Source organism: Oncorhynchus kisutch, linkage group LG13 (genome assembly GCF_002021735.2).
Source record: "Oncorhynchus kisutch isolate 150728-3 linkage group LG13, Okis_V2, whole genome shotgun sequence".
Lineage (NCBI taxonomy): Eukaryota > Metazoa > Chordata > Actinopteri > Salmoniformes > Salmonidae > Oncorhynchus > Oncorhynchus kisutch.
This window is the reverse complement of record NC_034186.2, coordinates 71339065-71366812: the sequence shown is the minus strand read 5'-3', so window position 1 is coordinate 71366812 and position 27748 is coordinate 71339065. Positions and strand designations below refer to the sequence as shown.

At 46.1% G+C, this 27748-nt stretch overlaps 1 protein-coding gene across 1 annotated transcript in view; it reads left to right on the top strand.

Moving 5' to 3' along the window:
- Positions 1–27397, top strand: part of LOC109878882 (multiple epidermal growth factor-like domains protein 8) — a 43445-nt gene extending 16048 nt beyond the window's left edge. The window contains exons 17-43 of the mRNA XM_031787138.1: positions 51–296; positions 411–529; positions 632–763; positions 956–1153; positions 1394–1621; positions 1794–1978; positions 2109–2322; positions 2538–2781; positions 2901–3033; positions 3127–3377; positions 3537–3647; positions 3727–3845; positions 3977–4214; positions 4412–4583; positions 4854–5017; positions 5314–5449; positions 14908–15139; positions 15322–15448; positions 15529–15745; positions 15872–16086; positions 16219–16414; positions 18319–18487; positions 19439–19631; positions 19834–20004; positions 20215–20345; positions 21327–21459; positions 23289–27397. Of these exons, the coding sequence (XP_031642998.1) occupies positions 51–296; positions 411–529; positions 632–763; positions 956–1153; positions 1394–1621; positions 1794–1978; positions 2109–2322; positions 2538–2781; positions 2901–3033; positions 3127–3377; positions 3537–3647; positions 3727–3845; positions 3977–4214; positions 4412–4583; positions 4854–5017; positions 5314–5449; positions 14908–15139; positions 15322–15448; positions 15529–15745; positions 15872–16086; positions 16219–16414; positions 18319–18487; positions 19439–19631; positions 19834–20004; positions 20215–20345; positions 21327–21459; positions 23289–24782 (6168 nt within the window). The 3' untranslated portion in view covers positions 24783–27397. The remainder of the gene's footprint in view (positions 1–50; positions 297–410; positions 530–631; positions 764–955; positions 1154–1393; positions 1622–1793; positions 1979–2108; positions 2323–2537; positions 2782–2900; positions 3034–3126; positions 3378–3536; positions 3648–3726; positions 3846–3976; positions 4215–4411; positions 4584–4853; positions 5018–5313; positions 5450–14907; positions 15140–15321; positions 15449–15528; positions 15746–15871; positions 16087–16218; positions 16415–18318; positions 18488–19438; positions 19632–19833; positions 20005–20214; positions 20346–21326; positions 21460–23288) is intronic.
- Positions 27398–27748: the final 351 nt, after the last annotated feature.

The window sequence follows — 27748 nt, the reverse complement described above, 5'->3', positions numbered from 1 at the left end:
TTGACATTTGTTTCTCCCACTGTCTCTCTATCCCTCCTTTCTCTCTGTAGGAGATTTCCTTCCTGTTCTTGGAGCCGTACCGTTCTGGCTCTTGTACGGGGTACCAGTCTTGCTTGGCGTGTCTGTCAGACCAGTCCTGTGGCTGGTGCCCGTCTCTGGGCCGCTGTCTGTTCCGTGCCCTACCTGCCCTGGAGCCCTGCCCAGAGGACCAGGGGGGAGGGGAATGCCACCTGCTGCTGACCCCTCCACAATGCACCCTCTGTGAGGAGTACAGGGACTGCTCCGCCTGCACTCAGGTATTTAACATACAGAACACCTCACTGCCATTAGCATCATAAAACATTTAATATTTTTTATACTCCCCTTATAGATCTTGTAGACCTTTGACTTTTATGATCTTTGGCCGACAGGACCACTACTGTGAGTGGCAGATCAACGCCAGCAAGAAGGGTGATTACCAATGCAGCCGACGGGGGAAACTGGATGGATCCATTCGCGACCCAGGGGGGTGCCCTAAAGTCTGCAACCAGTGAGTACCCACTGTCAGGCTCATCGTAATATAATTGCTTGGGGCAATTACTCCTACAGTATGCAACTCGCTCTATCTCCCCCTTCCCCCCCTCTGTAACAGGAGGAGGACGTGTGGGGAGTGTCTGTCTAACTCCAGTCAGTGTGCGTGGTGTGAGTCGGCCCAGGCTTGCTTCTACTTCGCTGCCTACCTCACCAAGTATCCCTACGGAGAGTGCAGGGACTGGTATGACAGGTAAACCATTAGAACCAATGAGCTGAACTCCTGTAGTCAACAATGAAACAGTTTAAAATTGAAGTTTAATCTTATTTCTCTTTCCTATTTGGAATCTATTATGTACCAACAGCGTGCAATAACCTTTTCTGTCTCCCTCCTTCCCTCAACCTATCTCCATCCCTTCCTCCATCCTTCTCTCCCCCACTCCAGTGTTCACTCAGTGCCCCAGTGTAAGCAGTGCTCAGCTCTGGTCACCTGTACAGACTGTCTCCAGACGTTTCAGTGCGGCTGGTGTGGAGACTACAACAACCCCACCATCGGCAGGTGTCTACGAGGAGACTGGGAAGGGATGGATGACGCCTCTGTGTATAACTGCAGTGTGGCTGTGGATGAAGTACGGGCTACCAGGTATGATGACCAGCAAACTACCACACTTCAAAATGCTTACTTACCCAGGTTTGACTTCAACTGAGGACAAGCCCACAAAACGGGCTGTGGTGATGGAAAAAAAATAATTATCTGAGCAGGTCCAGTGTAACTAATGCCTACGTACACTGGACCTGCCTGTGAAGTTACCATGTCAATACCAGACCACCTCTTTGCATTAGGAGGTAATATTGAACCTTGTTATTCCTCCTCCCCCTCTAGTCCTGAGCCCCAGACCTTGGCCCCCCCGCGGCCCATGGAGCTGGAGCACTTGGAGGAGGGGGAGAGGGACCCAGTCTGGTCCTACCCCAGCTGTCCCGATGTGGAGGAGTGCAGGCTGGGCCTCCACAGCTGCCACCCCTTCGCCACCTGCGTCAACACCCCCACCTCCTTTGAGTGCCACTGTGAGAGGGGCTACACCGGGGACGGCATCCTGCACTGCAACCAGACGTGAGCCTCTCTCTCTCTCTCTCCCCATTTCTCTCCCTGTCGCTCTTTCTTTTTCTCTCCCTCTCATCCTCCCTATCATGACAAGCCCTTTTTCTGTCCACTAGCTTTTATAATATCTCGTTCTCTGGATAACTCCATTCTCCTAAAGCCGACCTCTCTCTTTCTGCTCCAGTTGTTATAATGAGTGTCGTGAGGGCCAGTGCAGCGGCAGCCCGCGGTTCGAGTGTGAGTGTTCCCTGGGCTGGACATCTGACCCAGCCACACTGGTGCTGAGCGGGGTGGAGTGTGACGTGGACTGTGGCTGTAACTTCCACAGCACCTGTATCACCGCCCCAGGCATCTGTGACCACTGCCAGGGTGAGACAGACATAAATATCAACCCAATTCATCTGTCCAAAAAGGGGGGAAAACAACATATTTTATTAATTTCACAAGTCATCATTTTCTCTAATTAGTTAATGTGCTCTCCATTCTCCCTTCTCCTCAGATTGGACAATGGGTCTCCAGTGTGAGCACTGTCGACCAGGGAGTTTTGGTTCTGCGCTGGCCGGGGGCGGGGGCTGTGTGCCCTGCCAGTGTAACGGCCATGGAGGCCCCCTCCTGGGCTACTGCCACAATCAGACAGGCCAATGCTACTGCACACACCACACCCAGGGACCACACTGTGAATCCTGCTTGCCTGGATACTACGGAGACCCCAGGTGGATGGATTTATTACCCCCAGTGAGGAAATTGGTTTTGCAGCATTACAAATAGGCATTCTGTAAAGGATCTGTTTTATAGAACAGTATGTGTACTGTGCATCAGCAACTAGTTGCTATGTGCTCTGTAATTAAGAACCTGCTTCACTATATATTTGAATGTTTGAATTTCTCTCACTTAATGCATATCACTTATACAACTCTCTCTTCCTCAGGAATAATGGCACCTGTTTCCGTCAGTGTCAGGGGCGCTCTGTGATCCTGTCCCACCAGTCACCCCTCTCTGAGCTCCCCATCTCGTCCTCCCTGGGGTGGCGAGGGGGCGTCGGGGGGAAGGGGGGACTCTCCCACTGTCTGTGGGTCCTGTCTGTCTCTGAGAACTTGGTCCCCTGTGTGCCGGGCAAGCTGTGCCCTCTTGTGGCTCTCACCCTGCACTCAGACTCCTACACACAGTGCACTGTGAGTACTAACCACACACACTAACTCCTACAACACAGACTGATGTTTATTGTGCTGTAGTGAACAGAGCCACCAGCGTTCCCATGGCCTGAGATGTATTTTCTGTCTCTCACACACAGAGCTCCTACGTTTACGTGTTTGACGGCCTGCCTCGTTTCTTGAGCAACGGGGTGGTGCACTCGGACCACAACCTGATTGGCGCATTCTGTGGGACGACCCGGACTCAGCCAATCACTGTGGAGGCCACTTCAGGTAACCTTAGCGATTTGTTTGTTTATTAAAGCTTCTAGTAATTTTTTATTGAAAGATTCCCTCTCTGATCCCTTTGTTTTTTCTCTCTCCCAGGTGTGATCTCTGTGTACTTTGAGGCCAACGTCTCGTCCGACCGCCCTCAGGGTTTCAACGCCTCCTTCTGGGTGCGGCGCTGTCGCCAGGGTTCTGAGGCGGGGGAGGATGGGTCACCCGTATGCCAGGGAGGGGCGCAGTGCAGCGGGGGGCTGTGCCAGTGTACTCAGGGGTATGGGGGACCGTACTGTGACAGGCCCCTCTGTCCCGAGGGCTGTGGGCTAGCAGAGGGCCGAGGCTCCTGTAACTTGGTGAGAGGGACTGAACAGTAGCACTGTTAATGCAGACAGTGTGAATGCTCATTGTTGTTTTGATGTTTTCCTCTTTGTTTATCCTGTTCCTATATATTACAGTCTCTTGTGTGTCTCTAATGTTAACCCTCTGTCTCTGTGTGTCTGTCTCTGTTTTAGTCTCTGGGAGTGTGTGTGTGTGCAGACGGTTGGGGCGGCTCTGACTGCTCCACCCCTCTGGACTCCAGCAGCCTAGTTTGGGAAACCCTACTGGACACACAGCTCACAGCGGTAAGAACCAGGACACACACACATACAAACACTCACACCACAGAGTGTCACAGTGTTAAACTTCTCCCTCCCTTCACAGAACCAGGCTCACAGGTTCCTCCACCGGATGGGCCATTCTCTCGTGTCTGGACCCCAGGGGAACCTCTGGATGTATGGAGGCCTTTCTCTCTCAGAGGGCATCCTGGGAAACGTCTACAGGTGTGTGTGTGTGTGGGGGGGACTTTTTAATGGCTGTGTTTTTGTTCTTGTAATTGTTTGAAATGACCAGTAACTCATATCAGTTATTTTCTCTGTCTCTCTTCCCTCTCTGTGTTGATTGGTGGGTTCAGGTACTCTGTGTTGGAGCGGCGCTGGACTCAGATGCTGACCAGCTCAGTGGAGGAAGGCTCCACCCCCAGCCCCCGCTACCACCACGCCTCTGCCCTTCTGGCCAGTCACGAGCCTCTCTCCGGCGGCCAAGGAGCTACTCACAACCTCATGCTGGTGGTGGGTGGCGTCACGCAGAAGGGTGTCGCCGTGGATACGTGGAGCCTCAACCTCAGCAGTCTGGTGTGGCGACAGCACAAGGTTTGCTTGGTTTTAGCAATCCACCATGCCTTAATTGGGTATATATATATATATATATATATATATATATAATTGGGTATATAACAAAAAAACACTAAACATAAAATATTGGTAGTTAACTGTCAGCCTACACCCCACGATTCAATTTACTATAGACTTCTATGTAACCAATTAGTCTGTGTCCTCTTTCCCCACAGAGCTCAGTGCTGCCACCGGTGGCAGGTCATACTCTAACGGTGCGTCGGGACTCCTCTATGCTGCTCATCGGAGGTTACTCTCCAGAGAACGGCTTCAACCATCACTTGCTGGAGTTCAACATCCACTCTGGCAACTGGACCGTCGCCCCCCACACCGGCACACCTCCTACAGGTCAGAAGGATCTCCACCTGCACTCATTAACTCACTTAGAACCTGCCAATCTGGAAAGTCCCTACTCAGCTTTCGTGGAACCTCTCCCACTAAGTAGGCATAGAATATAAAGATTGAGGTGCAGTCATTATGGTTGGAGCAAAGAGTTATTTCTGACACCATGAACTGTAAACTGCTGTCCCTTATGATGTTGCATAATTTACTAGTCTGTTGATTAACCCTCCCGTGTTGTCTCTTGACTGACTCCTGTGTGTCCTGTCCTCTCTTCAGGTCTGTATGGCCACTCGGCTGTGTACCACGAGCAGACGGACGCCGTGTACGTGTTCGGAGGCTACCGCTTCCACGTGGAGACAGTGGAGCCCTCAGGAGAGCTCTACAGTCTCTATTATGCCAACCTCACCTGGTCCCTACTGGTCCCCTCACAGGGGAATAAGGTAGGTACAACCACGGCTTAACTAGACTGTATGTTTGTTTTTACTTCATGTGTAACTCTGTGTCGTTTTATCTGTCGAACTGCTTTGCTTTATCTTGGCCAGGTCGCAATTGTAAATGAGAACTTGTTCTCAACTTGCCTACCTGGTTAAATAAAGGTAAATAAATAAATAGCTAACCGGTATTTAAACAGCTTTTACATATTCCCAGGCTGGCCTTAATTGATGACATTGTCATTATATCAATAAAAATGTTCTTAAATTAACACCGTCTTTTTTTTCTCCCTCTCTCTCCCCAGCCCCTGTCCCGTTTCTTCCACGCTGCAGCCCTGATAAAAGACACCATGGTGATTGTTGGAGGGAGGACAGGAGTGGAGGACTACAGCAACACGGTGTATCTGTACCAGATCAACTGTAACACATGGATACAGCCAGGTAACTGTGTGACTGACACTACATGTGGCTAGCCAAAACACTGCATATACAGTGGGGCAAAAAAGTATTTAGTCAGCCACCAATTGTGCAAGTTCTCCCACTTAAAAAGATGAGAGGCGGGAGCACGTGATGCCGCGGAGCTGAGCAGACGTTGACAAACCGAGCTCTTCAAGAGTTGTATATTCTATTTTTACCTAAATAACAACGTTGAAACAATATTCTAACATCGGCTGATAAATTGTCAAGTACTTACCCTCCCAAAGAGCCATGGACCTCCGACCGAGAGGCAAGAAGGATGACCAAAACGTTGTTGATTCCCAAGATAACGATAACGCTACAGCTAGCAAGATTAGCATTAGCCCTCATAACTCAGACGACAGTTCCAGACTGTTGCGCTCAGCAGCCTCTTGCGAGCCTGCCGACATGCTGGCTACTCTCCTCCGGGAAATTCAGGATGGTAACAGAGGTCTTTCTCTGATAATTGATAAGAAATTGTCTGAACTCCATTCTTCCATTGACGACCTGAAATCCTCCATGAATGATCTCCTTTTGAGAACGACTGAGGCAGAGTTGCGCATTAGCACAGTTGAAGATACCATCGCTAGACATGACCAGGTCTTGATACAACTGCAAAAGGACAATGCCTACCTCAAAAACAAGGTAGATCAGATGGAGAACCAGAGTAGATGTAGTAATATCCATGTGGTGGGATTGAAAGAGGACAGCGAGGGCCGTGACCCGGTCCGTTTCTTCACTCAATGGATCCCGGAGGTCCTAGAGGCATAATCAACTTCACCAAGCCGCTGGAAATCGAACGCTCCCACAGAACATCAGCGCCGAAACCCCGGCCAGATGAGCCCCCACGAGCCGTCCTGATCAGGTTCCTCCGTTTCCAAGACAGAGAGAAGATACTGCAACTCGCAAGAGCCAAAGGGGACATCACCATCGATGGAAAGAGGGTCAGCCTTTTCCCAGATATGAGCGCGGATATCGCCAGACGTCGCAAGCAGTTCAGACCTGCCGCCAAAGCACTGAAGGAGAAGAACATCACCGGCTACCTCATCCACCCTGCGCGGATGAAAGTTCAGTACAAAGGCCGAAGCCATCTCTTCAACACACCGGGAGAAGTGCACACTTTTCTCAAAGAACTGAGCAACGTCTGAGCCAGGACGGTCTCTCTGGGGGATAAGATGCAACGTCTGAGCCAGGACGGTCTCTCTGGGGGATAAAATGCAACGTCTGAGCCAGGACGGTCTCTCTGGGGGATAAAATGCAACGTCTGAGCCAGGACGGTCTCTCTGGGGGATAAAATGCAACGTCTGAGCCAGGACGGTCTCTCTGGGGGATAAGATGCAACGTCTGAGCCAGGACGGTCTCTCTGGGGGATAAGATGCAACGTCTGAGCCAGGACGGTCTCTCTGGGGGATAAAATGCAACGTCTGAGCCAGGACGGTCTCTCTGGGGGATAAAATGCAGGTAGTTTATTTTCTCTTATCCGGATTGAACTGCTGGTATCTCCCGGTCACTATAATTGATTTGTACATTTTCAACTAACCCTATCTTCCCGGGGTGAGTTCTATTACATTTACAGGAGAGTATATTTTGGTTTAGTCCATATCCACTGGGCGAAGCAATAAGTGGGCTTAGGCCCACTGCTTTCCCCCTCATTTATGTTCATCTTTCGAAAAGAGACTCAAGCATCCCTTACCGTGGGCAGTAAATATTCAGCCATAAATATCTATTATTATATTAATATCTATTATTCAGCCATAAATATCTATTATTATATTAATATCTATTATTCAGCCATAAATATCTAAATTGTTTTCAATTTAGAGCGCTCGCAGGTTTTAGTTTACGCCAAGTTTTAGCTAGTAAGAGCAAGATGGAAAGCGAGCAGCAACGTATCTCTACAAGTGTATTCATGTTTGATTGTTGGGATTGTTGTTTTAGTCTGACAATCGGGGTGGGTGGGATTTTTATTTCTTTTTTCTATGTTTATTGTTTCCTTCCTAAAGAGACACACAGGTCACTTTTGTGCTCAAACCAAAGTTGAAACATTTCCTAATTATCTGCATATGATAGATTTCTATTCAGTTACATATTTGAAACCCAACCTATGCTTAATCCACTAAAATATGTCACATTCAACGTAAAAGGTCTTAACAGCCCAATTAAAAGGAAAAGAGTCTATACATACCTTAATTTTTTAAAGGCTGACATTGTGTTTTTACAAGAAACACATCTTACAGCCAGTGAACACAAGAAATTGAAGAGGGAATGGGTAGGACAGGTTTTTGCATCCTCCTTTAACTCCAAAGCAAGAGGAACTGCAATTTTGATAAGTAGACAAATCCCCTTCAGCGTCAACAACACCATCTCTGATCCCTCTGGCAGGTTTGATTTGGTGCAGGGGCATATGTTTTCAGAGTCAACAACACCATCTCTGATCCCTCTGGCAGGTTTGTTTTGGTGCAGGGGCATATGTTTTCAGAGTCTTGGACCCTATTGAATATTTATGCTCCTAACTTCGATGACCATATGTTTATTCAGAATGTCTTCCTTCAGGTTGCTCAAGCACCACCAGGATGGCTACTGGTTGGAGGAGATTTTAATTTTTGCTTAGATACAGTTCTTGATAGGTCTTCTGATAAACCCTCACTTCTTACCAAAGCTGGCAAGCTCACCATGTCATTCATGAAAGATCTCAATTTACTAGACATCTGGAGACAGTTGCACCCACAGGATAGGGACTACTCTTTTTATTCACACCCACACAAGACACACACACGCATAGATCACTTTTTACTTTCGACACAACTGTTTCATAGAGTGTTAGATGTCGAGTATCTCCCCAGATTGCTTAGTGCCCATTCTCCTCTGGTATTATCAATCTCCATTCCTACCAAGGTAAATGGAGCATATAGATGGAGACTAAATTCTACACTCCTAAAGCAACCTGAATTTTGTGCATTCATCAAAGAGCAGATCAATATTTTTACTTTGACAAACAAACCCTCTGCTCCTGACAGTTTCATTCTTTGGGACACATTGAAGGCCTATCTGAGGGGACAGATCATTTCCTATACTAAAGGGCTGAAGAGAAAACACGGTGCGGAACTGAGTGCCCTTGAATCTGAAATCTCCAAGCTAGAGAGAACCTACCAAAGAGGCCCGACTAAAGATCTATACAGGCTTTTGGTAAATAAAAAAATTAAATATAATATTCTGAACACATATCAAGCTGAGAGGGCCATCACTAAATCAAAACAGCGTTATTACGAGCTTGGAGAGAAAGCTCACAAAGTGTTGGCATGGCAACTGAAAGCAGAGGAAAGTAAGAGGACAATTAAGGCTATAGAAACTCTTACTAATGAGATCTTTCGACCCTACTGAAATTAATAATACTTTTAAGAAATACTATGAAGACCTCTACACTTCCCAATCAAGCCATGATCTATCAGAGATCGACTCCTTTCTCTCCTCTCTCAACCTCCCATGCCTGTCAGGGGAAGACGGCGAGCGCCTGAGTGAACACTTCTCAGTTCCTGAATTGTTGGAGGCCATTAAATCCTTACCTTCTAATAAATCTCCTGGGGAGGATGGCTTCCCTCCAGAGTTCTATAAAGAATTTAGGGAGCTGTTGGTCCCCTACCTTATGGAGGTACTTAAAAAAGCCAGAGAAGACAACTGCTTTCCAGAGTCCTTCTCTCAAGCAGTGATTACTGTAATCCACAAGAAAGGGAAAAACCCGCTAAAGTGCACCTCCTATAGACCAATCTCTCTCCTTAACACAGATTGTAAACTGGTCACCAAGATGCTATCTAAGAGACTGGAGTCATGCCTTCCCATGTTGGTCAACCCAGATCAGACTGGCTTCATAATTAATAGATTGTCCTCTAATAATCTCAGAAGGTTCTTTGATATAATTCACCTTGCTAACAAAAACAAAATACCTAGTGTCGCAGTCTCCCTCGACGCTGAAAAGGCCTTTGATAGGGTTGAATGGCCATACCTCTTTCGCGTCTTGGAAAAGTTTGGTTTAGGTACCGTGTTTGTAAATTTGATAATCACTCTACAAATCTCCTAAAGCTAGGATTGCTACCAATGGAATTACTTCCTCCTCTTTCCCTCTTTATAGGGGGAACAGACAAGGTTGCCCAATTAGCCCCCACCTCTTTCACCTCGCCATCGAACCGTTGGCTGAGGCTATTAGAACGTGCCCTGACATACATGGCTTTGAGGTGGGCCCCCATACCCATAAATTAGCACTCTTTGCGGACGACCTTATCTTATTTCTAACAAACCCAGAACACTCCCTCTCTCACTTGCAGATCCTACTACAGTGTTATAGTTCTTTCTCTGGATATAAGGTCAATTTTGATAAAAGCGAAATCTTACCGTTGTCTGTCTTTGACCATCATACCATCAAGCACAAGTTTCCTTTTAGATGGTCGCCTATGGGCTTCACATATTTGGGCATAATGGTGGATGGTAATCTGAACAACCTCAAATCAAATCAAATCAAATTTATTTGTCACAGACACATGGTTAGCAGATGTTAATGCGAGTGTAGCGAAATGCTTGTGCTTCTAGTTCCGACAAGGCAGTAATAACGAACAAGTAATCTAACTAACAATTCCAAAAAAAACTACTGTCTTATACACAATGTAAGGGGGATAAAGAATATGTACATAAGGATATATGAATGAGTGATGGTACAGAGCAGCATAGGCAAGATACAGTAGATGATATCGAGTACAGTATATACATATGAGATGAGTATGTAAACCAAGTGGCATAGTTAAAGTGGCTAGTGATACATGTATTACATAAGGATGCAGTCGATGATATAGAGTACAGTATCTACGTATGCATATGAGATGAATAATGTAGGGTAAGTAACATTATATAAGGTAGCATTGTTTAAAGTGGCTAGTGATATATTTACATCAATTCCCATGATTAAAGTGGCTGGAGTAGAGTCAGTGGCATTGACAGTGTGTTGGCAGTAGCCACTCAATGTTAGTGGTGGCTGTTTAACAGTCTGATGGCCTTGAGATAGAAGCTGTTTTTCAGTCTCTCGGTCCCAGCTTTGATGCCCCTGTACTGACCTCGCCTTCTGGATGACAGCGGGGTGAACAGGCAGTGGCTCGGGTGGTTGATGTCCTTGATGATCTTTATGGCCTTCCTGTAGCATCGGGTGGTGTAGGTGTCCTGGAGGGCAGGTAGTTTGCCCCCGGTGATGCGTTGTGCAGACCTCACTACCCTCTGGAGAGCCTTACGGTTGAGGGCGGTGCAGTTGCCATACAAGGCGGTGATACAGCCCGCCAGGATGCTCTCGATTGTGCATCTGTAGAAGTTTGTGAGTGCTTTTGGTGACAAGCCGAATTTCTTCAGCCTCCTGAGGTTGAAGAGGCGCTGCTGCGCCTTCCTCACGATGCTGTCTGTGTGAGTGGACCAATTCAGTTTGTCTGTGATGTGTATGCCGAGGAACTTAAAACTTGCTACCCTCTCCACTACTGTTCCATCGATGTGGATGGTTGGGTGTTCCCTCTGCTGTTTCCTGAAGTCCACAATCATCTCCTTAGTTTTGTTGACGTTGAGTGTGAGGTTATTTTCCTGACACCACACTCCGAGGGCCCTCACCTCCTCCCTGTAGGCCGTCTCGTCGTTGTTGGTAATCAAGCCTACCACTGTTGTGTCGTCCGCAAACTTGATGATTGAGTTGGAGGCGTGCGTGGCCACGCAGTCGTGGGTGAACAGGGAGTACAGGAGAGGGCTCAGAACGCACCCTTGTGGGGCCCAAGTGTTGAGGATCAGCGGGGAGGAGATGTTGTTGCCTACCCTCACCACCTGGGGGCGGCCCGTCAGGAAGTCCAGTACCCAGTTGCACAGGGCGGGGTCGAGACCCAGGGTCTCGAGCTTGATGACGAGCTTGGAGGGTACTATGGTGTTGAATGCCGAGCTGTAGTCGATGAACAGCATTCTCACATAGGTATTCCTCTTGTCCAGATGGGTTAGGGCAGTGTGCAGTGTGGTTGAGATTGCATCGTCTGTGGACCTATTTGGGCGGTAAGCAAATTTGAGTGGGTCAAGGGTGTCAGGTAGGGTGGAGGTGATATGGTCCTTGACTAGTCTCTCAAAGCACCTCTATAAACTCAATCTGGCCAGTTTGTTGCAAAAGGTGGAGGTTGACCTTTGTAAATGGATGGACTTACCTCTCACTCTACTGGGTAGAATCAATGTAATTAAAATGAATGTCCTGCCCAGATTTCTATATCTGTTTCAATCTCTCCCTATCCCTGTTCCCGCAACATTTTTTTTCCTCTCTCGACAAGCTGACCAGACGGTTTATCTGGCACGGCAAAACCCCTAGGGTTGGCCTGGATAAACTGACCCTTGATTACAGTCAAGGGGGCTTAAACCTCCCCAATTTTAGAATGTACTACTGGGCTGCACAGTCTAGGTTTCTGGCTCAGATGTTTGACAATGGTCCCTCTCCCTCATGGTTGAACATTGAAAAGCTTGAGGTAAATGATGACACTGGGGCAGATTTGTTTTACAAATGGGACAGAAAATCTATAAAAACCATCACAGACAACCCTTTAATCACACATTCTGTCCTGGCATGGTGCAAACTGCATGAGCTGTTCGGACGAGGGGGATTCCTTTCCCCTAAAACCCCTTTATGGAACAATAGATTGATCCCTATGTTTTTCCAGAATAGTAACTTTAGACCATGGTCTGATAAGGGGATCACTCTTCTGGAACATTGTTACGAGGAGGGAGTTCTTATGTCTTTTGATCAGCTGAAACAGAAATACCACTTGCCTAACAGGGACTTCTTTAGCTACCTACAACTACGAAACTTTATTAGGGTGACTCTCAAGGGACAATGGAACCTACCTAAGATGTCACCTATTGAACAACTCTGCCACGCAGACCAACCACTGTGGCAAGACCATTTCCCATGTATACGATGCTCTTATGTCAGGACTAACACTGCCTGGGCTAGATAAACCCCGACTTAGATGGGAAAAAGATCTGGGTATTGATCTTGATGAGGATCTATGGAGTGACCTATGCAGGGATGGTGTTACATCCACATTGAACTCCAGATACAGACTGATCCAGTTTAATTTCCTCCATCAGCTCTATATCACCCCATCTAGACTGCACAAGTTCAACCCAGATATCTCCTCCCTATGTTTTAGATGTGGCTCAGATGAAGGAACATTCCTCCATTCCACTTGGCAGTGTTCAAAACTACACGGTTTCTGGCAGGGGGTATGCGATACCATATCCTCAATTCACGGGGTTGCATTCCCTTTAGACCCGGAGGTCTGTCTACTGGGTAACTTTACTAACACCAATCTCAGGCAAAGCCATACTATAAAGCTAACAGAAATATGGCTAGCGATTGCCAAGAAATGTATTGCCTTGAAATGGAAATTGGATTCCTCCCTGCCCGTTGCAATGTGGTTATCGGAAGTTAATAGTTGTATCCTTTTGGAGAAAATCACTTACTGCTTGAGGAATAAGTTAAAGACATTTTACAGAATTTGGCAACCTTTTATTGACTATATGGAGAATCTCCCCCCACATCTCATTGATTGAATCTCTATAGAATCCTCACATAATGTTTCACACGTAATGTATAATATGTAGCCTACGGCAGGTGATCCAATGTCTCGTTATTTTTCTTTTTTCTTTTCTTATTGTATGTTTGTTTATATAATAAATATTATTATTATTTATTTTTGTTACGCTCGTCTGTTACTGTCACTTTGTCCTATCGTTGTCTAATATCTTTTCACTTTTGTTTTGAATGTTCTTAATTGGAAAATGCAAATATAAAAAATTAAAAATAAAGATGAGAGGCCTGTAATTTTCATCATAGGTACACTTCAACTATGACAGACAAAATGAGAAGAAAAATAAATCCAGAAAATCACATTGTAGGATTTTTAATGAATTTATTTGCAAATTATGGTGGAAAATAAACTTTTGTTGTTGACCAAATACTTATCTCAATACTTTGTTACATACCCTTTGTTGGCAATGACAGAGGTCAAATGTTTTCTGCAAGTCTTCACAAGGTTTTCACACACTGTTGCTGGTATTTTGGCCCATTCCTCCATGCAGATCTCCTCTAGAGCAGTGATGTTTTGGGGCTGTTGCTGGGCAACACGTACTTTCAACTCCCTCCAAAGATTTTCTATGGGGTTGAGATCTGGAGACTGGCTAGGCCACTCTAGGACCTTGAAATGCTTCTTACGAAGCCACTCCTTCATTGCCCGGGCGGTGTGTTTGGGATCATTGTCATGCTGAAAGACCCAGCCACATTTAATCTTCAATGCCCTTGCTGATGGAAGGAGGTTTTCACTCAATCTCACGATACATGGCCCCATTCATTCTTTCCTTTACACGGATCAGTCGTCCTGGTCACTTTGCAGAAAAACAGCCCCAAAGCATGATGTTTCCACCCCCATGCTTCACAGTAGGTATGGTGTTCTTTGGATGCAACTCAGCATTCTTTGTCCTCCAAACACGACGAGTTGAGTTTTTACCAAAAGGTTCTATTTTGGTTTCATCTGACCATATGACATTCTCCCAATCTTCTTCTGGATCATCCAAATGCTCTCTAGCAAACTTCAGATGGGCCTGGACATGTACTGGCTTAAGCAGGGGGACACATCTGGCACTGCAGGATTTGAGTCCCTGGTGGCGTAGTGTGTTACTGATGGTAGGCTTTGTTACTTTGGTCCCAGCTCTCTGCAGGTCATTCACTAGGTCCCCCCCGTGTGGTTCTGGGATTTTTGCTCACCGTTCTTGTGATCATTTTGACCCCATAGGGTGAGATCTTTTGTGGAGCCCCAGATCGAGGGAGATTATCAGTGGTCTTGTATGTCTTCCATTTCCTAATAATTGCTCCCACAGTTGATTTCTTCAAACCAAGCTGCTTACCTATTGCAGATTCAGTCTTAACAGCCTGGTGCAGGTCTACAATTGTGTTTCTGGTGTCCTTTGACAGCTCTTTGGTCTTGGCCATAGTGGAGTTTGGAGTGTGACTGTTTGAGGTTGTGGACAGGTGTCTTTTATACTGATAACAAGTTCAAACAGGTGCCATTAATACAGGTAACGAGTGGAGGACAGAGGAGCCTCTAAAGAAGAAGTTACAGGTCTGTGAGAGCCAGAAATCTTGCTTGTTCGTAGGTGACCAAATACTTATTTTCCACCATAATTTGCAAATAAATTCATTAAAAAATCATTTTTTCTCATTTTGTCTGTCATAGTTGAAGTGTACCTATGATGAAAATTACAGACCTCTCATCTTTTTAAGTGGGAGAACTTGCACAATTGGTGGCTGACTAAATACTTTTTTGCCCCACTGTATGCTCAGTTTGATAAGGATGTGGAGATTATCCTAACGTTTCTCCCTTCCTCTCTCTCAGACTCGGCGGTGGGCGAGCCAGTTAACCGTTCAGTGTCTCTGGCCATGGCGGGCTGGGGTAGGCGGCTGTTCCTCTCTGGGGGGTTCAACGGGGTCACCCTGGGGCGTCTTCTCACCCTGACCCTTCCCTCTGACCCCTGTGCCTTGCTGCCCACGCCCGAGGCCTGCAACACCACCACAGGCAGCTGTGTCTGGTGCAGGGGCACCTGCGCCACCTCTGATACTGCTGAGAGGTACAGCTATGGTCATCATGGGAATGATGATGTTTCCAAGTTGTTGACTGTGTCTTTTTATTTTGGAGGTGTTTCTTGGGGTTGTCACTTTGTGTAATCATGTTTATTCTTTCCCCATATCAGAATTAATGACAAACTTTCCCATCTCTCCCTCTTTATGGTGTTTTGTCCCTCTCTCTCAGACTGGGCTGTTCCATTGGTCAGTCTCCCTGCTCCCCCACCCCTCGTCTACCAGACCAGTGTCGCAGACTGAAGACCTGCAGCGAGTGTCTGGCACGCCACCCCAGGACCTTCTCTAGCCCCTCACAGGTAATACACACATGCAAACACACACAAACACTAGCTCAGACCGTACATACACCCTCACACTAACCCCCCCTCTCTGTCAGTCCCAGTCTGCTCTGCAGTGTAAGTGGTGCACCAACTGTCCAGAGGGAGCATGCATCAGCAGTACAGTCAGCTGCACCTCAGAACACGACTGCAGGATCAACCAGAGAGAGATCTTCCTGTCCAGCAACTGTACTGAGACCAGCTGTGAGGCCTCCGACTGCCCCAAGTGCACCGCCTCAGGGAAGTGCATGTGGACACGCCAGTTCAAACGCACCGGTGAGAGACACCTCCATTCACCTTCTATTGCTAGGGACAGGAGTCTTGGGATGACCACTAGACTAAGTTGTGGCTGGAATAACTGAGAACCACTCTCTTACATCTGGTGTTTTGCGGTTCCTCCAGGCGAGACCAGGCGCATCCTGAGTGTGAACCCCACCTACGACTGGACGTGCTTCAGCTACGCCCTGCTCAACGTGTCCCCCATGCAGGTGGAGTCCTCCCCCCCTCTGCCCTGCCCGCCCCCCTGCCACCACCTCAGCACCTGCAACCTCTGCCTGGGCTCCCGGGGCTCAGACGGGGGCTGGCAGCACTGTGTGTGGAGCATGGCACTGCAGCAGGTAAGACGGAGACTGTGGGTGTTTTAGGATCATATCTGTGTCTATTTTCTTCCTGAATGTATTTCTGCATTGTAGCTTCAAAAACAAATGAATGAGATTACATTTCAGCCCTTCTTTCCCCCTCTCCTCCAGTGTGTGAGTCCGTCCTTCGTGCCTCTGCGCTGTGAGGCGGGTCAGTGTGGTCGTCTGCTGTCTGGTGGGGACTCTTGCTCCCCCCAGTGCGCTCAGCTCACCCAGTGCTCTCAGTGCATCACCTGTCCCCAGTGTGGCTGGTGTGCTGCCCGGGGGGGCAACGGGGCTGGACGCTGCCATCAGGGAGGCCTCAACGGTGAGGGGAACAGAATTGAATAGACCTTTAGAATATCCACTCCTGAGCCCTTAAAAATTATAAACTTGGATTAGCTAAAACAACGTGCCATTGGAACACAGGAGTGATGGTTGCTCATAATTGGCCTCTGTACACCTATGTAGATATTCCATTAGAAATGAGCTGTTTCCAGCTACAATAGTCATTTACAACTTTCTGATCAATTTGATGTTATTTTAATGGATAAAAATGTTGCTTTTCTTTCAAAAACAAGGACATTTCTAAGTGAACCCAAACTTTTGAACAGGTGTGTGTGTAAACTCAACAAAAAAGAGTCCCTTTTTCAGGACCCTGTCTTTCAAAGATAATTCATAAAATTGTAAAGGGTTTAAACACTGTTTCCCATGCTTGTTCAATGAACCATAAACAATTAATGAACATGCACCTGTGGAACGGTCGTTAAGACACTAACAGCTTACAGAAGGCAGGCAATTAAGGTCACAGTTATGAAAACTTAGGACACCAAAGAGGCCTTTCTACTGACTCTGAAAAACAACAAAAGAAAGATGCCCAGGGTCCCTGCTCATCTGCGTGAATGTGATTTATGCATGCTGCAATGAGGCATGAGGACTGCAGATGTGGCCAGGGCAATACATTGCTATGTCTGTGCTGTGAGACGCCTAAGACGGTGCTACAGGGAGACAGGATGGACAGCCGATTGTCCTCGCAGTGGCAGACCACGTGTAACAACACCTGCACAAGATCGGTACATCCGAACACCACACCCTCGGGACAGGTACAGGATGGCAACAACAACTGCCCAAGTTACACCAGGAAAGCACAATCCCTCCATCAGTGCTCAGACTGTCAGCAATAAGCTGAGAGAATCTGGGCTGAGAGCTTGTATGCCTGTTGTAAGGCAGGTCCTCACCAGACATCACGGGCAACAATGTCGCCTATGGGCACAAACCCACTGTCACTGGACCAGACAGGACTGTAAAAAAGTGCTCTTCACTGACGAGTTGCGGGTTTGTTTCACCAGGGGTGATGGTCGGATTCATGTTTATTGTCAAAGGAATGAGCGTTACACCGAGGCCTGTACTTTGGAGCGGGATCGATTTGGAGGTAGAGGGTCCGTCGTGGGATGGGGCGGTGTGTCACAGCATCATCGGACTGAGCTTGTTGTCATTGCAGGCAATCTCAACGCTGTGCGTTACAGGGAAGACATCCTCCTCCCTCATGTGATACCCTTCCTGCAGTCTTGTCCTGATATGACCCTCCAGCATGACAATGCCACCAGCCATACTGTTCGTTTTGTGAGTTATTTCCTGCAAGACAGAAATGTCAGTCTTCTGCCATGGCCAGCGAAGAGCCTGGATCTCAATCCCGTTGAGCACGTCCGGGACTTGTTGGATCGGAGAGTGAGGGCTAGGGCCGTTCCCCCCCAGAAATGTCCAGGAACTTGCAGGTGCCTTGGTGGAAGAGTGGGGTAACACCTCACAGCAAGAACTGGCAAATCTGGTGCAGTCCATGAGGAGGCGATGCACTGCGGTACTTAATGCAGCTGGTGGCCACACCAGATACTGACTGATACTTTGACCCCCCCCTTTGTTCAGGGACACATTATTCCATTTCTGTTAGTCACATGGCTGTGGAACTTGTTCAGTTTATGTCTCAGTTGTTGAATCGTGTTATGTTCATACAAATATTTACTCATGTTAAGTTGGTTATAAATAAACGCAATTGACAGTGAGAGGACGTTTCTTTTTTTTACTGAGTTTATATAAAATGAATGAATGAAATATAAGAGCATTATAGAATAACTTTATTGTCCAACATTTAGGGTTATATTCTCTATTCCCAATAACTATTTCAAGTTACCTCTTCTCCTCACTTTCCCCTGTGTGTGTGCGTGCATGTGTCAGGTGTGAGTGAGGGAGTGTGTCCCCAGGGAAACAGCAGCTGGTCCTTCCTCCACTGCCCAGAGGAGGATGAGTGTGCCAACGGCCACCACCACTGTAACGTCACCCAGGACTGCCATGACCTGACCCAGGGATACCACTGCACCTGCAAGCAGGGCTACGTTCTCAGCCGGTAGGAAGCCACACGTCACAATCATCATTAACGGCAGAAGAAGTAGCACTTGGATACCTCAGCAGCAATACACACACAACCTCATCATCATTACATCATCACAATCATCAGTACTACCACTCCACCTGTCCTGCAAACACGCCTACATATTCAGTTGGTATACATACATAGTATCCTGAGAAGGTTCTACAGCTGTACCATTGAGAGCATATTGACTGGCTACATCACTGCTTGGTATGGCATCTAGGACATCTATATCAGGAGGTGTGAAAAGAAGGCCTGGAAAATCGTCAAATACCCCAACCACCTAAGTCATAGACTATTTTCCCTCCTGCCTTATGGCAAGAGCTGCCGGTGTATCAAGTCTGACACCAACAGGCTCTTGAACAGCTTCTATCCCCAAACAATAAGACTAATAATTAGCTAACAGAATAGCTACACAGACTGAGTTTGTCTTGTATCTTCATTGACCTTTTATTTCAATACAGTCACGGGGCCCTACACACACACACTCCATCATCTGCTCACACATAATATGCACATACATTTTATACTGACTCTACACACCTGCCCACCCACTCACATACAAGCTGCTGCTACTCTGTTTATCTTAAATCCTGTTGCCTAGTCCCCTTATCCCTATACATATCTACCTCCATCACTCCAGTATTCCTGCACATGTAAATATGGTATTGGAACTGACTTTTTAAATATTTCCTGTATATAGTATCCTTCTTGCTTTACTTTATTGCGTATTTCCTCTTCTTGTTTTTTTTAGCGTAATACATTGATTATTGCATTGTTGGGTTTTGAGTTTGCAAGAAAGGCATTTCACTGTACTTGTGTATGTGACATTGAAACTTGAAAACAAACAGGGCTACATATTCAGTAGGTATACATCCATAGTATCCGTTTAAGTTTCTCCTCTTTCTCTCTACTCCCTCTCTGCAGTGTGTCAGGCCAGTGTGAGCCGGTCTGTGCTCAGGGCTGTGTCAACGGGACCTGTGTGTCCCCGGGAGTGTGTCAGTGTCACTTTGGCTTTGTGGGGGACAACTGCTCGTCTCAGTGTCGTTGTAACAAACACAGCAACTGTAAAGGAGTGTCTGAGCCTGACAAGTGTCTGGAGTGTAAAAACAACACTATGGTGAGTGGGGCAGACACACACACACACACACACACACACACAGTATTTCAACTGTAAGATTATGCATGTCACAGCCCAATGCGTTTCTTGAGTGCCAAAACACTTGTGACACACTGGTGCTGATCCCAGGTCAGATTCCAAGTTCATTCAGTGTATCATATACTGATGATTGTGGTTTGTGGCTCTCTCTCTCCTGTTCCAGGGTGATCACTGTGAGAAGTGTAAGCCCCTGTATGTGGGGTTGGCGGTGGGCGGGGGGACGTGTCGCCCCTGTCGGGAGTTCTGCAGGGGGAACAGTGCAGTGTGTTTGTCCCGGGACGAACACAAGAGGGCGCTAGACCACCCCCAAGACCACCCTCTGGACCCAGACAGCGTAAGTGACTTAGTCTGTTTAAGTTCATTTATGTTCTCCCCATCTTGCTTTGAGTTTAGTAATGGGTTACTTTTGATCTGATCAACAGCATCTTTTGTGGTCATATCATGATTTATGTGCAAGCTAGAAACTCACTGTGTAGGAACAGGTATACCATCTTGGATGTCATTTAGCTACATTTCTCGTGTTGAACTCCCTCTCCTTTATCAGATTGTTCAGTGGGTGTCGGAAGGTCCTACAGAGGACTCAGCAGTTTGTGTGAGCTGCCAGAACAACAGCGTGGGGGACAAGTGTGAGAGCTGCCTCAGCGGCTACTTCCTACTGCAGGGGAACTGTGACAAGTGAGTAGTAATTCCTTTAAAATTAACTAGCCACATCTAATTCACTTGTAATCAGTGGTGGAAAAAGTACTAAAATCTCATACTTGAATAAAAGTAAAGATACCTTAATCTAAAAGTGGAAGTCACCTAGTAAAATACTACTTGAGAAGAAGTATTTGGATTTAAATATACTTAAGTATCAACAGTAAAAGTATGAATAAGTTAAAATTCCTTATATTAAGCAAACCAGATGGTTTGCTTTTTTTCTTTTATTTACGGATAGCAAGGGTCACACTCCAACACTCAGACATAATTTCAAAGCAAAACATTAGTGTTTAGTGAGGTCTGGCAGATCAGAGGCAGTAGGGATGACCATGGATGTTCTCTTGATAAGTGTGTGTGAATTGGACGATTTTCTGTCCTGCTAAGCATTGAAAATGTAACGAGAACTTTTGGGTGTCAGGGGAAAAGTATGGAGTAAAAAGTACTTAATTTAGGAATATAGTGAAGTAAAAGTTGTCAAAAATATATAAAAAGGAGAGTTAAGTAAAGACTCCAAATAACTACTAAAGTAGTACTTGAAAGTATTCTTACTTAAGTACTTTACACCACTGCTTGTAATTAATGGATTTTTTAATTTTTTATTATATTTTACCTTTATTTTACTAGGCAAGTCAGTTAAGAACAAATTCTTATTTACAATGACGGCCTAGGAACAGTGGGTTAACTGCCTGTTCAGGGGCAGAACGACAGATTTGTACCTTGGCAGCTCGGGGGTTTGAACTTGAAACTTTCCGGTTACTAGTCCAACGCTCTAACCACTAGGCTACCCTGCATGAAAGGGACATGGAGCCATATTGTGGTGTTCACACCCATCCGATTTTTCACTTTTCCAGACTGCACTTCAGAAGAGTGTTCATGATGGAGTGATTCTGTAAAAGTCACTTCGGAGGGCTGAATCCTCCAGAAAGCTGAAATGCTATTTGTTTCTCCCACCTGTAGGTGTCAGTGTAACGGCCATGCAGACACGTGTAATGAACATGACGGCACAGGCTGCCCATGTCAGAACAACACAGAGACCTCTTCCTGTCTCAGCAGCCCGCAGAGCGACAGGAAGGACTGCTACAGAACACAGGTATGGATAGGATGGTGCAGGCACTAGACACAGTTTACAAGCAGGTACAGTGCCTTGCGAAAGTATTCGGCCCCCTTGAACTTTGCGACCTTTTGCCACATTTCAGGCTTCAAGCATAAAGATATAAAACTGTATTTTTTTGTGAAGAATCAACAACAAGTGGGACACAATCATGAATTGGAACGATATATATTTCAAACTTTTTTAACATATTAAAAACTGAAAAATTGGGCGTGCAAAATTATTCAGCCCCCTTAAGTTAATACTTTGTAGCGCCACCTTTTGCTGCGATTACAGCTGTAAGTCGCTTGGGGTATGTCTCTATCAGTTTTGCACATCGAGAGACTGAATTTTTTTCCCCATTCCTCCTTGCAAAACAGCTCGAACTCAGTGAGGTTGGATGGAGAGCATTTGTGAACAGCAGTTTTCAGTTCTTTCCACAGATTCTCGATTGGATTCAGGTCTGGACTTTGACTTGGCCATTCTAACACCTGGATATGTTTATTTTTGAACCATTCCATTGTAGATTTTGCTTTATGTTTTGGATCATTGTCTTGTTGGAAGACAAATCTCCGTCCCAGTCTCAGGTCTTTTGCAGACTCCATCAGGTTTTCTTCCAGAATGGTCCTGTATTTGGCTCCATCCATCTTCCCATCAATTTTAACCATCTTCCCTGTCCCTGCTGAAGAAAAGCAGGCCCAAACCATGATGCTGCCACCACCATGTTTGACAGTGGGGATGGTGTGTTCAGGGTGATGAGCTGTGTTGCTTTTACGCCAAACATAACGTTTTGCATTGTTGCCAAAAAGTTCCATTTTGGTTTCATCTGACCAGAGCACCTTCTTCCACATGTTTGGTGTGTCTCCCAGGTGGCTTGTGGCAAACTTTAAATGATACTTTTTATGGCAAATCGTGCTATTCAGACACTGAGATATCTTTAAGAAATGGCTTTCTTCTTGCCACTCTTCCATAAAGCCCAGATTTGTGCAATATACGACTGATTGTTGTCCTATGGACAGAGTCTCCCACCTCAGCTGTAGATCTCTGCAGTTCATCCAGAGTGATCATGGGCCTCTTGGCTGCATCTCTGATCAGTCTTCTCCTTGTATGAGCTGAAAGTTTAGAGGGACGGCCAGGTCTTGGTAGATTTGCAGTGGTCTGATACTCCTTCCATTTCAATATTATCGCTTGCACAGTGCTCCTTGGGATGTTTATAGCTTGGGAAATCTTTTTGTATCCAAATCCGGCTTTAAACTTCTTCACAACAGTATCTCGGACCTGCCTGGTGTGTTCCTTGTTCTTCATGATGCTCTCTGCGCTTTTAACGGACCTCTGAGACTATCACCGTGCAGGTGCATTTATACGGAGACTTGATTACACACAGGTGGATTGTATTTATCATCATTAGTCATTTAGGTCAACATTGGATCATTCAGAGATCCTCACTGAACTTCTGGAGAGAGTTTGCTGCACTGAAAGTAAAGGGGCTGAATAATTTTGCACGCCCAATTTTTCAGTTTTTGATTTGTTAAAAGTTTGAAATATCCAATAAATGTCGTTCCACTTCATGATTGTGTCCCACTTGTTGTTGATTCTTCAAAAAAATACAGTTTTATATCTTTATGTTTGAAGCCTGAAATGTCGCAAAGTTCAAGGGGGCCGAATACTTTCACAAGGCACTGTATACTGATACAGCAGGGGGAGTTCTGAAGAAGGATACCTTGATTTTCCTGGTTGTAAAGATCACATCCATATACAGACAATAAGCACAGTATTTACATGCACTTGTATTTCTTGTTTCTTCTCCCTCTCTGGAATCCTCCACGCAGTGCGCCAAGTGCAAAGACTCCTTCAATGGCACACCAGTAAACGGGCGCCAGTGCTACCGCCAGTTCAACGTGGACAATGAGTGCTGCTTCGACCCCACCTCTCAGACAAACTGCTTCCACGACCCCACCATCCGCAATTTGCCCAAGGGACGCACTGTCTTCTTCGCTGCCCAGCCAAAGTTCACCAACGTGGACATCCGGGTCACCATCGACGTGACCTTCGGGGAGGTGGAGGTGTACGTGTCCAACTCCCATGACACCTTCATCGTAGAAGTGGACCTCCACACAGGCATCCACGCCATCAAGATCGAGGACGAGTCGGTGGCCCGAGGTGGGGCGAGCGGGGGGGATAAGGAGACACCTCCGTCACCTATGAAGGTGTATGCCAACTCCTCATCCAGCCTGGGTGGGGCCATGCTCCCCAACACCCCCCTGCAGCTCCACGCCAAGCCCCCGGGGGCAGACAGGGAGGTACGGGAGGCCAAGACGGAGGGGCTCATCTCCTATATCACGGTGTGGAAGCCCCAGACGGTGCTGATTGTTCGAGGTGTCCGTGACCGCGTGGTCATCACCTTCCCCCATGAGGTCCACTCCCTGAAGTCCAGCCGCTTCTACATCGCCCTGCGCGGGGTAGGCGCCGAGGAGAGACTGGGCGAGTCCCAGGGCCTGCTCTTCCTCCGCCAGGACCAGGCTCACATCGACCTGTTCGTCTTCTTCTCTGTTTTCTTCTCCTGCTTCTTCCTCTTCCTCTCCGTCTGCGTCCTCCTCTGGAAGATCAAGCAGTTCATGGACTTCCGCCGAGAGCAGAGGCGTCACATCCAGGAAATGACCAAGATGGCATCCAGGCCCTTCGCCAAGCTCACTGTCTATTTGGAGCCAGAGGAGCCCCAGCTCATCTACCTGCCCGCCACAGGGGGCGGAGGGGTGGGGGGCAGTGCCGTGTCCCTGGCCCATGCACGCACAGGAAAGCTGGGGGGCATTGTAGTTGGCCAAAGGGGGCGTGCTGGGGCCATCTCCTACAAACACGAGCCAGGCTCCGGCCCCACCGTCCACCACCACCTTACCCTGGGTGGAGGGGGCAACAGTGGGCAACACCTGCCCCTGCATTACCTCAACACCCACCACTATGTCCCCACCAACACCACGGCCTCGCACCCCCACCATCACCCATCCTCCCACAGCGGCTACCAGCACTTCTGCCGCTCCGACCCCTTCTTGTCCCAGCTCATGGGCTTCTCCTACTCCACCTTCAAGGTGGGGCCCATCACCCTGGAGCCCACGGACGACGGCATGGCCGGGGTGGCCACCGTCCTCATCCAGCTGCCGGGGGGCATCCTGGCCCCTAACCGCGCCTGCCTGGGGTCCGCCCTGGTCACACTACGGCAAAACCTCCAGGAGTACTGTGGTCACGGCAATGGAGGGGGACACCCCGGGGTGGGAGGGGGGCGCAAAGGCCTGCTAGGGCATCAGCACCTCACCACCATGGCTATGTAGAGAAGAGAGGGGGAGAAAGTAGATGAGAGAGAGAGAGGGGTATGTGGTGGGGTGGTAGTAACATGTTAAGAGGTTAGAAGAGAAATGGGGAGTTACATGAAAAAGGCCATAAAGGAGAAAGTTGTGTAAGAGCCTGTTAAAACCTCTAGTGACTCCCCATCCCGCATGAGGGAGCGTAATCACCGACTGACACTAATTAGCATAACGCAACGGACATAAATATTCCTACTCATGAAAATCACAAGTGAAATATATTGAGACACAGCTTAGCCTTTTGTTAATCACCCTGTCATCTCAGATTTTCAAAATATGCTTTACAGCCAAAGCTAGACAAGCATTTGCGTAAGTTTATCGATAGCCTAGCATAGCATTTTGTCCAGCTAGCAGCAGGTAACTTGGTCACGGAAATCAGAAAAGCAATCAAATTAAATCGTTAACATCCGAAGCTCATCAAAGGTATTCACTCACGAGACTCCCATTTAGATAGCCAATGTTCCTTTTTTCCAAAAATATTATTTTTGTAGGCGAAATAGCTCCGTTTGTTCTTCACGTTTGGCTGAGAAATCACCCGGAAATTGCAGTCACGAAAACACGGAAAATATTCCAAATTAGCTCCATAATATCTACAGAAACATGGCAAATGTTGTTTCTAATCAATCCTCAAGGTGTTTTTCAAATATATATTTGATAATATATCCACCGGGACAATTGTTTTTTTTCTCTGTATTTTACGCGAGAATCACTCTGGGAGCCATCAGGTGACCAGTTGCGCAATGTAGCCACATACGGGTATTCTTCAACAAAAATGCGTAAAACTACGTCACAATGCTGTAGACACCTTGGGGAATACGGAGGAAAAGTAATCTGGTTGATAGCCCATTCACTGCTCAATAGGGACGCATTGGAACGCAGCGCTTTCAAAACATGAGGCACTTCCGGATTGGATTTATCTCAGGCTTTCGCCTGCAATATCAGTTCTGTTATACTCAGACAATATTTTTACCGTTTTGGAAACTTAAGAGTGTTTTCCATCCTAAGCTGTCAATTATATGCATATTCTAGCATCTTGTCCTGACAAAATATCCCGTTTACTACGGGAACATTATTTTTCCAAAAATGAAAATACTGCCCCCTAGACACAAAAGGTTATTAAAGTTGATAGGATCGGTACCTATATTTACACTGTTTCAATATTGCTTGTTTTTTATTCCGTTATGTATCGCTTTATTTCAAACTATACGTGAATAGAATGCAATAAATATAATTTTTTGGGAATGACCAATAAAGTAGGGACGATAACTACTGGAGTTGGAACCAACATGTGCTTTATACCCCAGAAAGTAGCAATCAAACATTACCATTAAAAACAAGAGATGGAAGGCTTAGTCCGCCAGGATGTGCAACATCGATTTGACAGAATAGGAATAAAGAAAGTGATGCTTGTTTGTCAGATGTTTTTTTTATATCATGGCAGTAATGATGAGTGAAATTAATTATAAGTTCATATATGGCAGGCTTTTAAGCTACGTGTCTGTTTATTCACTCAAAACCCGAAGTGTATATTTGTACATGTTCATTCACAGGACCTGTTACATGGTTCTTTATCGGTTGCTGTTGTATTTGTTTCTCTGCTCGTCTGTCTCCAGTTCTTCTGCATTTGTGAAATACACTTAACAATCCTGTTGTGTATCGTGTCCACTTTTGACACATTTCATGTCTGTTTTAAATAGATTTTGTTACAAATGAAGGATTTAACTAGGTTATCAGACTTCTGTCCCTGTAGCCATTTTACGAGTGGATAACATAACACACTATGTATTGTTTAGTTTCTAAGGCTTTTATTTCAGTTCTTTGATATGAACTGTATGTTAACTTTTATGGTTTTGTTTTTAGCTCTTTTGATTGGATGATTTTTTTATCAGCCAATGAGGGCTATGATTAGAACTGAATTCACTTTTTGGATTTGTCTTGTGACAAATGGAACAAGAAAGAAATTACAGTATGTGGAACAAAAAATGTTATGGAAATTGTCAGATTATAATGGAGACAAAGGAAAGTGACAAGATATGTGCAAAGCGACATCTTCCTGGTGAAAGATAACATTAATGAAAAGGGACTTTTATTTTCAAGGAAGGTGTGTTACATTTTTTTGTTAATGTTTTTTGCACTCTTAAGACGTAATTTTCTTTGGTTTCTCATGTGAATCACTACAAGATGAATCCCCCCATTATCTTGCAACAATCTGAATGGTGCTACTACACAAAACAACCATTAGACTACAAAATGATTGGTAATTCAGAGATTTCTTATTTACATGTATTTAACCAAGTTTTTTTTACAAAAATAACAGCTTTCTTGTTTAGTAGCATTGCTCCTAATTAAGGTAAATTGTAACACTATCTTCAGCTACCTTCGAGTCTGGGCACAAGCATTATTAGACTGGTTACATTTTTCTTGTCTTGTACTTGTTTCACTGAGCACCTGAGTTACATTTTTCATTTGCCCTTTTTTTTTTTAAAGAAGGGAACAAGTGATGTACAGAAGATGGTTGCCTGCCAGGCTCTTTGTCCTGGTGATGAGTCGGCTACAATATTAAAAGTCCAGGAAAGATGGCACACTTGTGGTTTTCTTGTGAATATTTTCTTTTAAGTGGAATAAGTGAGACATCGGTTGAGATGGACTAATTTTGTGCAATTCATGTAATTTCAACACAAATATTTGAAATAGCGTCAAATTCCTTGGTTGAAGACCATTTTTTATCCTTGGTACGTCTTCAGTGGAGGACGACTATAAGCCTTCGAACATTCGCTCTGGCTATCTCCCATTTCAGAGCGCAGAATAACTGATGAATTTACGAACGCTCAACACCGGTTGAATAGGGCTGTTGTTAGCAAACAACGGCAAAAAAAAGCTTCATTCAATTGTTGCCAGCAGCACAGTTATAGTCACCAACGCTCTGGATACCA